General features: G+C 49.8%; 1 protein-coding gene across 1 annotated transcript; it reads left to right on the forward strand.

Moving 5' to 3' along the window:
- The first annotated feature begins 4,949 nt into the window (after positions 1-4,949).
- LOC100545586 (microsomal triglyceride transfer protein large subunit-like) lies at positions 4,950-13,325 on the forward strand. Its single transcript, XM_010714308.3, has 18 exons — positions 4,950-5,109; positions 5,553-5,734; positions 5,824-5,949; positions 6,207-6,314; positions 6,428-6,544; positions 7,154-7,293; positions 7,507-7,657; positions 7,931-8,088; positions 8,206-8,371; positions 9,060-9,167; positions 9,288-9,500; positions 9,582-9,796; positions 10,189-10,286; positions 10,948-11,069; positions 11,276-11,503; positions 11,685-11,809; positions 11,908-12,078; positions 13,030-13,325. The coding sequence occupies exons 1-18, from the start codon at positions 5,043-5,045 to the stop codon at positions 13,178-13,180; spliced, it is 2,646 nt and encodes an 881-aa protein (XP_010712610.1). The 5' UTR covers positions 4,950-5,042; the 3' UTR covers positions 13,181-13,325.
- The last annotated feature ends 67 nt before the right edge of the window (positions 13,326-13,392 follow it).

The raw sequence follows: 13,392 nt of genomic DNA on the forward strand, positions 1-13,392 counted from the left end.
TTTTCTTCTTTCTAAAGGCTCTCGGTGTTTAAGGGCAGGCGGCACAAAAGAATGGGCTGAAGTAAGTGGCAGTAGTGTGAGCACTGTGTTCCTGGTGCATTTGTGTGCATGCAATGTCAGCATCGAGCCCAGCCTCAACTGCCTCAGGAAAGCCTCCAGACATACACAGAGAGGTGCCAAAAAAATTAAAGGTCACGTTGCTGCTAGGAGGCAGCCTTTGGCACTCTCAGATGCACTCGGGTACCACATTGCTGTCCTTTCTTATAAAGCACGCTCTGTGTGCAGGAAGCCGAAAAGTTCCCCATCCAAACTAGGGAGTTTTTTGGCTGTTTACAGATCTGCCTTGCTCCTGTCACCCATTTAAGTCAGCAGTCAAGAACACAGTTCAACATCCTTCGTTCTGCCACCAGCAGCCATATCCGAGCTGCGTCCTGCGTGGCTCAGTGGCAACTGGCTCACACTGCAGTGGGAAGTGTATGGGCTGTGATGCAAAGGAGATCTTAATTGCACAGCACAAACAAAATGTGCCAAGGTGCATCAGAGCAGAGGTTCTTATGCTTTGAGCTGACTTCCAGCTGTCAGTGCTTGCACAAGCACTGCGGCAGTCTTTCACCACCCTGAGCACCAGGAGCCAGCCCACTTTGGAGCAGTGCCATGAGTTACCACATCCTGCTGCACTGCCTTCGGCCAGCTGTTCAAGCTGCACACTGTCATGCTAGAGGATAAATACTTTCTGGGGTGATGTTAGTGAGTGATGCTCACCAAGTGGTAAAATAGACCATAAAAACAAACTTGACCAGCAAAATCAAAGAGAAAACAGCTTCCAGTGTGATGGCAACCGTTCTACCTTTGGATTGAATTAGATCAGTAAGTGTTAATATAATTGGACAAGACTTCTTACCACTCTGCCATAGAATAAGCTGAGTCCAAGCTAGAAGGCAGTGCAAGCTGTGGCCAGACAAGCCAACCACAACCGAGACAGCTTCTGATTCTTCCCAGGAGCAGCTGTTTGAGCTGGGAGAACACGATGCTTGCCAAGGCCAAGGTGGAGGCCAGAGGCACCTTTCCAAGTAGATTGGGGTTGCTGCAACAAGAACTTTGTGGTCCTGGGCTCAAAGCAGTGGTAACATCTCTCATTTCAAATTGCTGTTCCTGCAGCACAGCAATTAGTTTCCCATTGATTTCTCCAAGCATCACAAGGGCCTGGTTCCTGTGACACAGCCACATCTGCAGCCATTGGATTCACTGCACAGATGTGCTGTAGCACTTCTGGTCCCCTTCCAAAGTCTAATCACAGCAAGTTGCTGTCAGCAGCCCCATGGTGGAGCTGATTTCGTTCATTTGCAAATGCTTTCACACCTTTTGTTACACAACGTGCATTAGCCCAGGGTCATGGTTCGATTCCCAGCTCATGCACTTGACAGATATATCACCTGGAGAGGGACTTAACCCCATAGCTTTTGGAAGATGCAAGACATCATTTATATCATCTCTTCCTTCCTGAAGAGCCCCTGAAGGAAGAGAGGTGTCCCTCCCTCTGTTGACCATAGAGGGAGCTGACTCTCCAGTATTGGCCTTTCATTTAATAAAATAAAAAATAAAAAAATAAAAAAATCCCAGCGTGCAGCCCAGAATCGGTATTGGCTCCATTCCTCAGCCCAGCACCCAGACCTCACATGCGGAGGAAGAAAGCAACATGGATTAAATAATTAAGGCCCCTGGATACTGTTTCCCCATAAACGACAGATGATCACAGAGGAAAAACACTTCCTCAAATATGATTGATTGCTCTTGCTGGAAGAACCGGGGAAAAGAAATCAGACAGGAATACTCTCCACCGCTCAGCTGAGGATTCAACAAACACTATAGCTTCTGCATTTAAATGAATGATGAACCGCTTGTAAGAAGTGACATGTCAGTGAGCATGTTACTATTGATTAATCTCACGCTGGAGAGTCTTTGTAGCCTACTGTTCTGTAAATCATCCACAGAGATCAGAGGTTTCTGTCTAACAGGCTCCTAAACCGTATCTTTCTCGTCAATCTTATCAACCACTTGTTTAATTGTAAAAATGTAAATAAAATGCAGCGGGAGTTGGCTCAACGCCTCACAAGTTGCACATCAGTTCTAAATGGAGAGGAAGAGGAGCTTCCCCAGCTGCACTCAGGGTTTTTCAGGAGCCACTACAACACAAGGCAAAGTCTGGCCCTCCCAGAGCCACATCCAGCCTCAGAGCACAGCAGCAGGTTGGCAAGCACCATGACACACACGTGTCAGAGCCTCCAGGATCTCCTTCTGCCTGAGGAACGGCAGATCAAGCACTAGCTGAAGAGCAAGCTGCCCTGGAACACAAAAACTGCAACAAAGTCACGCGTGGCTTTATTCACCACTCCCAGGACAGCCCATGGCTTTGTGCACTGCCATCACCACGCGACAGCTATGCTCTCAGCGGCATCAGGAATTGTGAGCAGCTGTTTTGCTAAGGGACATGGGTCAGTGGTGAGACTCAGTAGGTCTGACTCATGGCTGGAATGGGTGATCTTGGTGTTCTTCCCCAGCCAAAACGTTGCTATGAAACTCTATCCCAGCATGGGCAGCTCTGGTCACCCACGTTAACAGAGCGTGCTCCCATAGCCAGCCAGCTCCAGCCACACTGGTAAATAAAACATCTCGCTTTCGACATTGGGATGCTCAGCAAAGTAATTGGATGCCCAACACAAAGGGTAATCTGGTAATTACATCCCAGCATGCAAACAAAGACATTGCTGATGATACTGCACACGTTGAAAAATTCATGGCTAAATTGAAAAGCCTCATGTTGGTGCATGTTCGTGTCCTCTGGCTACTCCTACCTCTGCAAGCCCAATACCAGCATCTCCTCATCGGATCTCAGGACCCAAGGCCAGAGAAGCACACACAGAGTGGAAGATCTTCCAGCAGCTCTCTGTCCCATTGGTTTTTTACCAAGCATAGTTTTTTACCTCAAGGACTTAGAAAAAGCGTTATCATAGAAATAGAAGTTTTCTCCAGTGAGACCCAGGTGCCCAACATAAAGCAACCTTGCAACAGAAAGCCACAGGTCACGTCTCACTACAGGACCTGCAGTGTGGGGAAGCAGGAGAACGGATACTTTGGGAATGACCACAGCTTCCCAGGGGACCCATTGCCCCAGGCAGCACAACCCGCCTGCAGGGAGAAGTAGGATGGCTGGAGTAACCTAGGGCAGGTCAGTCTTAAACCATCTGAGCCGAGTGCTCACAGGAGGTTCAATCAATGCTCCTCAAAGGCACAAAGCAGGTCTGGGTGCACCCCAGAGCAGCAGATATGGGGCAGACAGAGCAGCAACCAAGGCTACAGGGAAGGCTAAGAAACCCAGCCCACTTGGATGCTAGGCTTACATGTGCTCTGGTGCCTAGGAGCTGGTGGGGGCCTCAGGGAAATTGCTCAGGGCCCCAAAAGCCCATCAGTGCTCTCAGCTTTGCCCTGGGGTACACCTGGCTCTGAGGTCCTCCTGGGCAAATAGTTCCCATGGGTGGGGTCTTCCTAGGCAAATTGATGGCCACCAGGTCTCTTCATCTGGACCCCATATAGATGAGCATCAAATAGTGACCCCCTATGGCATCTGCTCTCTAGGACTTTCAGGCAAAATAGAGTAGCATCAGGGCTTGGCCATTCGCATTTTCACCCATCGTACTGTGGGAGTCTGGGTGGGGAAGCCATGGGCCAACACAAACAGGAGTCAGGCTGCACGGCTTAGTGCTGGAATAACCACTAGGATTCCCATGTCCTCAGAGACCAGCTCTCCCATCCCAGGCCTGCCCAACATTCTCTCACTGTACATAGACTCATCATCTCACATCCTTACGAGCCCTATCCCAGCAACACAGCACTCGAAGCCTGTGCTCCCAGCAAGGGAAACACAGGGATCAGAGCCAAACCAAGAACTGGTTTGACACAACCATCTCTCACTCCTTGAGCTAGCAGACAGATCTGTTCTCATGAGATTCTTGTACACAGCAAGAATTATCTGTGACTCAGAATGGGACTCAGAACCTCTATAGGCTGTCCTTAGGAAGCCTCTCTCTCCTCCTTCCCACCTTCCTTTAAAACTAGTAGTCCTAGTGTGAAGAGAGCTTGGGTCTCACCAGTTCCCAGGGATATTTCTGGTGAGAATCTGTCCCCCGCTGCCTTCCAGAGGTGCATATGGCATGTGCAGACCCATGCCAGCACCGTGCAATGGACGTACCTCAATGCAGTTGTTATTCTACCTCCATTTCTACCTCCATTCTGCTTACGTCTGGGCTCAGCCTTGGGCATGATGACTGCCATGGCCAAAGTCCATCTGGTGTCACATCTTGGCAGCCATGCAGCCAGGGGCACGACGACCTGGTTGTCGTGCCCATCCATGCTGTGCTGCCCTGTCAATAGTACAGGGATCTGCAGGACATGCAGGTGGGCTTCCTGCTGGCCCGAAGGATGGGGACAGCCAGGCTGGGGCTCTTGTCCCATTTCTATCCTCACCACTGCCACACAATAGTCTCCAGGCTGGCCTTCAGGGTCAGAAGCTGCTGCAGCGCCAGATGAAGCTGTTTGGCAGAGGGAAGGATTCACTTCAAAGTCACACATCAAAGCTGGGAATTAGATTTTCTGCATACTGATGGAGTTAAATAAATGCCATTAGAGGGAGATTAACATCACCATGCAGCAGTGTCCGGGATAGGCAGCAGGTCCTATCATCCTCCAGAGATGCCTCTCTTGCTCTGCTGGCTGTGGAAAGACCCTCAGAAGAACAAGAAGGACGTCACACCAGTGCATGTTAAACCAACGGGCTTCCCTCCACCCAAAATACTTCTCGCAGCTTCCCCCACCCTGCTGCTGCCCTTTGGCAAAGCTCAGCTGATTTCCAAACCCTCTGCTGCTGGGGGTGGGTGCAGAGGTTTAATTATTTGCTTTTCCTTGGGTGTGTGGCGTGAGGACAGGGAGAGAAGGTCAGGTCCTGTCCTGTCCTGTCTCCCTTCCTTCCTCATCTTCTGGAGCCCAGAATGGAGTGGTGGGCAGTTGGGGGCTACATCTGCCTGCTCTGCTTCTCCTTCCTGAGCACAGCAAGAGGTAAGGGGCACTGCACAGTGGGTCCACGCCAATGGACCCTGCAAATGACTCTGGATGGAGAGGGATGGCAAAATTTGGGGATGGTGAAGGTTCTTCCTGGGGAGAGAATGAAAGCCAAAGGTCAATAAGTAGATCAGATTTGCAGGAGAGTTTAGAGTTTTAGAAAAGAGATCAGACAGAACGTATCATTGCAAAGGTGCTGCTTACCCCAAATTGTGTGTGTACAGGAACAAGAGTGGTGACCCCAACTAATTATGAGCAAATCAGTATAATGCAAAGAGGGGCTTTGGCCCAATGCTGACCCACAGCTTCATTTTACCCTATCACAATGTCAGCAGTTTAATTAAGATTTAGTGGGTCTGTACAGCTACTTATCTGCTCAGGAGGGGAAAAAAGGAAAACATAAGATATGAGGAGTACAGCCTCTTCTCTTCTGTCCCCAGGCAGCCCATGGATGCTTTCCTTCCAGCCAGGCACGCTGTACCATTACCACTATGCCCTGGCCGTGCAGCTGGGCCCCGTGGCTAGCCTGTCCCCATCTGGGGGCTGGCTGCGGGCACAGGCTGTGGTCAAGATGCATCAGCTCCACAGGGACCCCAGCAGGGATGACCTGCTCCAGGTGCAGGTATGGCAAGCAGTGATGCTGCATTCCCTTTCCTCCGTAAAAATGCATAGCAGTTTCACAGCAGACATCCTTGCCTTTTGCTGTCATAGATCCAAGACCTGAAAGCCTTGCAGGAGCCTGAGGGTACTGGAGGTCCTCCCATGGACATTGCACTGAACAAGGAGCTGCAGTCAGATCTCGAAAAGCCAGTTTTCATCTCGTGGAGCAGTGGGAAGGTCAGCTGGAGGCCTTCTGCAAAACTTACTTGGCTATGGAGCCCATTGGAGCTCCTGGTTCTGTATTCCCATCAGGTCACAAGGGGGAGAATGAGGTGGTGGGTGCAGCAGCACAGAGCTCTTGTAGTCCAGTGTCACCCCATCCTCCAAAATAGTCCCAATGTTGGGATGTGAACTCTTTGCTTGGGTTGCAGGGGAGATGCCTTTCCACAGGGAGAGCCATTCCCACAGCCTGATGCCAGGTCTCTCCCTCCCAGATCAAAGCCCTGTATGGGGATGAAACAGAAAGCACCCTGATCACCAACCTGAAGCGAGGTGTTGTCAGTCTGCTCCAGCTCCAGGCTCACACTGGCACCATCGTGGAGGTAGGGGTGGTAAACAACAATAAGAATGAGCGCATTTACCAAATCATCTTCCCCTGGATGAAGGAAAAATGTCCACCAGTATTTCTGCTGGGTGGTGTTTATCTGTGTTTCAGGAAGATGCCTCTGGAAGCTGCCAGGTCACATATACCGTGTCCAACAACTCCATAGTAAAGACAAAAGATCTCCTCAGCTGTACAAAGCCGAAAATGGGATATGCCTCCGTGAACGAAGCAAGTCCATTGCTCTGGTGGTGGTGGCTCAGCTTATGACTAGCATATCAGCGAAGTCCCTCCCAAAATCTCCCAGCAGAATGGCTTTGACAGGACTCCAGCTGTTAGACCCCAGCATAAAGATAAGAAACTGCAGATCTCCATGCAGCTGTTTCAGCCCTGGTTAAAATTGATGGGCCTTGTGTTTTGTTTTGGTTTTTTTTCTACATTGTATTAAATTCTTGTAGTTTTTAAAAAAAAAAAACCCACACACATTGCCACTAAGATTCCTCGTGAGGTTTGGAAAGGTCTTGACACCTGGCACACACCAAGTGTTGATATAATCAAAGACTTCTTGGATGTGAATTATGGCAAACTCACTCCAGAAAATAAGTTCTGCACAGAGCATTTATTGGAAATAGAGTTTTCTCCAGAACAAGAGGTTACAACCGTTAAGGGAAACTGGGAACAGTTCAGCTTTCATGGCTACCTCTCCTCAACAGTGCATCAGTGAGAGCTTGCCCAGCACTTCCAGCTCAAAAGTGTGGAAGAAGCTGGGAGATAGTTCTACCAGGGAGACGGCGAGAGGAATGGTTGATCTCTTTTCCTTCTTGTTTTCCCTTTTTACAGATGTTTGGCATCCAGTGGCAGCCTTCCAGCAGAAGCCTATACGTGGTGAAGGACAGCCTGCTGCAGTCGGTGCTGGCAGAGGAGAACCACACACTGTCCCTAGTCTTGAGGTCCACCACTGGAGTCAAAATCAGCTCAAGGTGAGTGATGTTGCCTTACAAGATCCCGAATTGGGCACATGATGAACATACATCTATGAAGATAAAGCTATTTTCTTCATGGAGGCCACATCAGACACCTCTTGATAGCTTTCAGCCTGCATCTCCTTCTTCAAACCTCCATCATCCCAACCATCCTCCAAACAAGGGTGTGAAGGATGAAGTACCTCTCAGTGGTTTGCTCTCTCTCAACAGGCAGGAGCTCAAGCTGGTGTCCTCAACATCAGGTCCTTCAGTGGCAGCTGAACAGAGCCTTGAGAATATGCTGGCTGGCACGGAGGGACAGCACCAGCCCCTGGCAATAGCCAGCCTGCCCTTCAGGAGGGGCTGCACCCACTGCCCTTCGGTCAGTGGCTCTATGCATCCCCATAAGCCTCCACGTGTTTACCCCCTGGCTGTGGGATATGGGGTCAAACCATTGATACTGTGCACAGCTAGCACATCCAGTCAGTTTAAACACATCCCAGATCTGAGCTCAGGAAATCCAGTCACGCTGACAAGGACCCACACATCCATAGGGCCACTTCCACTCCTAAATATTTCCTGAAGTATAAACATGATCCCGTAATCCAGGATGTAAAAGGAAGTAGCTGAACTCCACCAAACATTGTCCTTCCAGCTGAGGGTCTATCTGAAGACCTTTGACAGGCAGCGTGTCAAAATGGACGTCTCGAAGGTAGCAACTACATGGCAGTTCCAGAGGTTCATCCAGATGTTGCGTGGTGCCAAGAAGAGAGATGTGCTGCAGCTGCTGAAGAGAGCACCTGAGGACATGCTGTGAGGCTCCCCATAGCTAGCCCTCCAAAAGGGGCTTTCTGCACCAGTAAATACTGTGTAGGACCACAGCATGCGGGGTCACTAATGGCACCACTGATCTCGCTCCTCTTGCCCCAGCCCCTTCACGGTAGAGGCAGCAGTGGCCGCACAGTCGGTGCCAAGCTTGGCAGCTCTCTCAGACTTCCTGGATTTCAGCAAGGAGCCCAGGTCCCTCCTGGAGACATTCCTCTATGCAGCAGCCTTCTCTCCCCGGCCTACAAAAGAGCTGCTGCGTTTGGTGCTGGTAGGTGGGGATATTCCTTTCAGAGAGGCCTGAACCCATCTTTTGATCTTGCCCACCCCACCAATTTTCTCTCGTAGCTTTCCTGGCAAAGCCTCCCATTACAGGCACAATGGGAAATTTTCAGCCACTATACTACACTCGTTCCTTAAAAGCAAGGTTAGCCAATGTAAACTTCTCAAAAGGCTTTGGTGACATCATCTCATCAGCCAACAAAGTAACTTTTCTGTCTCTTCTCAACTTTGAGAACTGACTTTTCACAGCTTCCTTCAGCCTACCCCTCAAAAGCCCAGGATGGGTCCTCCCACCTTTTCAGTCCAGAAGGAATGGCAAAAAAAGTATATATCGATACATACAGACTGAAATATATCTGTAGAAATAGAGCTTCCTATTTATGTGATTGTTTCACGTGCTTTTAATGGGATGCTGCCAATGAGAGTAGTGCTCCTCAGAGGATAAGCGTTTAGCAGAAAGTGTTTTATATCAATGCATTACAAACATTGAAAGCTTAATTAGAGCTACTGAAAAATTTTAGCCTGCCAAGCCATGCATTGCCCCTCCTTGAAGGCAGGTAAGAACTAGCTTTTCCTTACTTTTCTGATAAATGCTTTGAAATAGCAGCTGAAACACTCTCCTCCTTTCTCTTTTGCCCCATTTTCTCCCATTCTGTAATGCTCCTTGCTCTGCCCAGGACAAGCTGGATGGGAAGCAGATGGTACCTGAGGTCCGGGACACAGGGATGGTGGCTCTGGGCTCTCTGGTTGGCAAGCTGTGCCGGCAGCAGCTGTGCGGGCTGCAGGTGAGTCCTGCAAACCCAGCTCAGGTCCCTCAGCCTTCCAGCTGCTTTGGGGTTACTAAAACTTCCCCTCACCCTCACCTCACTCTCCTTGACTTCTGCTCTCTTGTCAAACCCAACAAGGAGGTGGAGCACAGCATGGAAACCATCCTCACGGGGCTGAGAAGTGCCGAGAAGGAGCACGAGGCAGTCACCCACCTGCTGGCCCTGGGGAACACACAGCTCCCCAGCACCATCCCCACCCTCCTGGAGCACGCAGAGAAAGGTCCCACAGCCGTGACAGCTGCAGCTATCAGCTCCCTGCGGCAATTCCCTGCCCAGCACATCACCAGCGAGGTACCTAACATCAAGCTCCTCTTCCCACCACTTGCATGCCAGGACCCTGATGTCATCCCTCAAACTGCCCTCTCACGTCAGGTGAAAAGAGCAATGAGGAAGATCTTCCATGAGAAGAGGAAGAGCTACGAGAAAACATGCCGCTTGGCTGCCGCGGAAATCCTCTTGGATAACACACCCTTGCCCATGGATGTCATCAACATCCTGCTGGCCGCTCACCAGCTGGGAACAGAAGCAGCAACTTTCCTATTGCTGAAGGTGCAGAGCAGCCTGCAAGCCAACCACCACCCAGCAAGGTGAGTTTTGCTTTTTGTCCTTCCCAACACTTCACTGTAGATTTTGAGCTGCGGATCCAGGCTCATATTTTCAGCAGTCCTTGGAGGTCAACACTGCGGCCTGTGGTGCAGCACACAGTGTGTAACCACATTAATCTCTCTATCTGCACAGAACAAGCCAGCACTAACAGTTTTCAGAGCTAAGCAGAAGCTGCACAAAAATATTCAGATGGTTTATCCTAGTTTATAGAGGAGAGGGGAATACCAGGATAGCCGCAGACTGCTCATTTCCTTCTTTGCTTGCATTGTCAGCAAATAGCTCTGAAATTTGTATTTCCTACCTTTCTTTGTACAGTTCACTCACATTTTCCTATCCTCCCAATCTTTTCATACCATATCCCTCTCGCTTCCAGGAAGATAATGAATGACATCTTGAGAGACCCTCGGATAAACAACTACAACCACTTTTCGAAAGCTGGCATCTCCTCCTCCTTCTCAGGACCTCTGACAGGTGACATCACAGGGACACAGCCCCCTGAAGAAGCAAAGGAGGGCTGGTGGAGAAGGGCAGGTTGCAGCAGAGACCTCAGCTTTCAGGAAACACCCCCAAGATCTTGGGTTGAGCAGTCTCCAGCACCACCAATTGGCCAATTGCTACCACTAGATGTTTGCTTCCCTCTGATGCCCCTGCTTTGAGTTGAAAGCGGGTTAGACCACACCACATACTTTTCCCGTATCTTGCTGATTTGAAAGAGGAACTTCAGCTGGAAAGGAAGCCAGGAGTAGGCTGTAGGTGGGAGTTAGTTCTCTCCCTGATAAGTCAAAATATTTAGCCCCATTCCTCAGTTCCATTGGTATTTTTAATAAGCTCTTTTACTGAGCTTTTAATAAGCTCTCTTGTACTGAGATTAAAAAGAAAAAAAATCGCCAAACTTCAGAGAGACTGTAGCAATCCATGCTTGCTAAATACCTGCCTAAATCTTCACCCTTCAGCCCCCATTTCAAATTATCTCAGCCTAGCTTTGTAGGGGACACGTGGAGGCAAAATATCCGACATTTGCAAGAAAAACAATGCACTACCACATCCCTTGCTTATAGCCAGAATGGAAGGAGATGGCACAGAGATTTCCTCCCTGAATAACTTAGCTTCATCAGGTAGCTCTGTCTTTCAGCCACCAAGGAACTGCTCTCCACCTTCGGGCTGGACCTGCTGTTTTTGGAGGGTGGGTTCCTGAGAAAGAGCGTCTCCGACTTCTCGCTGCTCAGCCATGACTGGCATCTTCGTGCAGCTCAGGTAAGAGACAACAATGGGTTTGGCTTCACCACCCTACCCAGAGGACTCCTCCACTGCAGAAGTCACTTATGGGTAGCCACGTTCTGAAGAAGATTGCCTACCCAAAATGGTTGGCCAAAGGTAGCAGCTCAAATAGCATCACAATGCCTGAAATGGACACCTCAGTCATGCTCTATGCAGCTCATGTCTCCATTTCTATGGTTTAGGTCACTATAGAAGCTCAAGGGATGGAGTCAATGCTGGGAGAAAACACCTTGGAAGGGGAAGAGGGGCCAGAGCTCACGGCTGGGATGTCTGCCATCTTCTTTGATGTCCAGTTGCGGCCGATCACCTTCTTCCAGGGATATACAGACTTAATGGCCAAGGTTCTGCTGAGCAGTGGGGAACCCACAAGCGTGGTCAAAGGGAACCTCCTGCTGATGGACCATCACCAGGTACTGGTGGGATGAACTGTCTTTCCCCATAGTGGCCTCAAGGCAGGTCCATGGTAATACCTAGGGAATCCCATACCTAAAACCTGCTGGTAGATACTTGTTCACCACGGCTATACATCTCAGATGAGGGTGGCAATGCCACAGGTCTCCGGGGGTTTGTAAAATCCGCTCCATTTCCCAGGTCATCCCTCTGCAGTCTGGTCTCCAGGCAGTGGTCAAACTTCAGGGTGGACTTGGGCTTGATATCTCAGCCAACGTGGATGTGAACATCTGGGAGCAGGAACTGAAGACCAGTGTTAACACCAAGTGAGAAGGTCCAGGGATCCCACCACTCAAGACAAGGGTTTGTGGAGTTGTCCAGTGCCCAGAACTCAGTGCCAGACCTTCACTCTCCCTTTTTGCAGGGGAAGCCTCACCATTGATTTCCAGGCAGAATTGGATGCTCCTTTCCTCCAAACCACCCTGAGGAGCCAGACAGAGGCAGAGACTTCAGTCTACTTTGACACCATCCTGAGGTTTTCCAGCAGCCCTGTGCTCATGTGCCTGCAGCTGAGGGAGGGGCAGGTGCCCTACAGGTAAGCTCTGGATGCAAGCTGCAGTTGGGGCCCATGAAGTACCAGTCAGTGCTTATCCCACACAGAGCTCTTCACCATACCTGTCCTCAGCACCAAACACAGGTGCTAAATCTGCTTTATGTGGGAACCATTTATTCTGCCACTTACACTTCGACTCCAGACATTGCAGCAGTTCTTCCTCATGGACGCTCTTGAAATATAACAGCCTCTAACAGCTTTTACTGGAGGCACCAAAGGTTCAAGAATCAATGACACTGTACACAAAAAAAGAGATTGAAGGAAATCCACTTGCAAAGCAGATGCCGAAGGATGGGAGAATAACAAAGATTTAATGCATGGCTGCATAAGACAGGTTTAACATATATAAGGATTAATATATATAATGAAAATGTCTTATGAGGCAATAATACAAACACTACATTGTCCAGAAAGAATTTGGACAGTCTTGGTGTGAACAGTGGCTTAGCAGTGTGTCACACAGAGCCCCATACAAAACCTCCTCCAGCTTCTGCACTTCTGATCACAGGTTGGGTGGGAGCAACCCAGCCAGTGAGGGATCCACACAAGGGATGTGTGCAATGGACAGCAAACCCCATATCCCTCTCCCTTATCCTGCAGGGCAGGGAAAGGTCTCATCAACCACATGCTTCCTCTAGAACCATCATGGAGGTGCCCAAGTTCAGTTTGAACGGGGCCTTGGGTAGCCTAATCTGGTGGAGGGCAACCAGCCCACAGCAGGGGGTTGGAACTTGATAATCTTTAAGGTCCCTTCCAGCAAAACCATTCTATGACCACGTGCTTGATAAAGAGAAGGACTTCTTGGGTACCAGAGGGAATTAATGGGAGATAAAGGTTCTGCACGCAAACAGGTGTGTGAATCTTGGTAAGTGGATGAGGTCCTCCACCACCATCACAGACTCCTGACCTCCTGCTTTTCCCTTGTTCTAACAGAGAGATCTTCACCATCTCCACATCTGCTGGGAACCAGAGCAGCACTGTCCGAAAAGGCCGGCAGGGCACCATGCCTGCCCGGGAGTTTGCCCTGCACCAGGCCAACTCTGAGATGTGCCGCCTGCTGCTCATGGCAGAGGAGGGAGTGTAGGAGACAAGAACATTTGGGACAGGGCTACTGCATCCCTGCCTGCCACGCACCCTGGCTCTCCATGAGCTGGCCAAACCTCTGCCCATTTCTGCCACAACCAGACTGCTGTAAAAACCAAAGGTAAAAAAAAAATAAAAAAAAAAAAGGGTAGAAAATGAAAGCATCTGAAGGGGGTGGAGGAACTGCTGCAGGGCAGCAAGAGGCACCCCTTG

The sequence above is a fragment of the Meleagris gallopavo genome, chromosome 8 (assembly GCF_000146605.3).
Source record: "Meleagris gallopavo isolate NT-WF06-2002-E0010 breed Aviagen turkey brand Nicholas breeding stock chromosome 8, Turkey_5.1, whole genome shotgun sequence".
Lineage (NCBI taxonomy): Eukaryota > Metazoa > Chordata > Aves > Galliformes > Phasianidae > Meleagris > Meleagris gallopavo.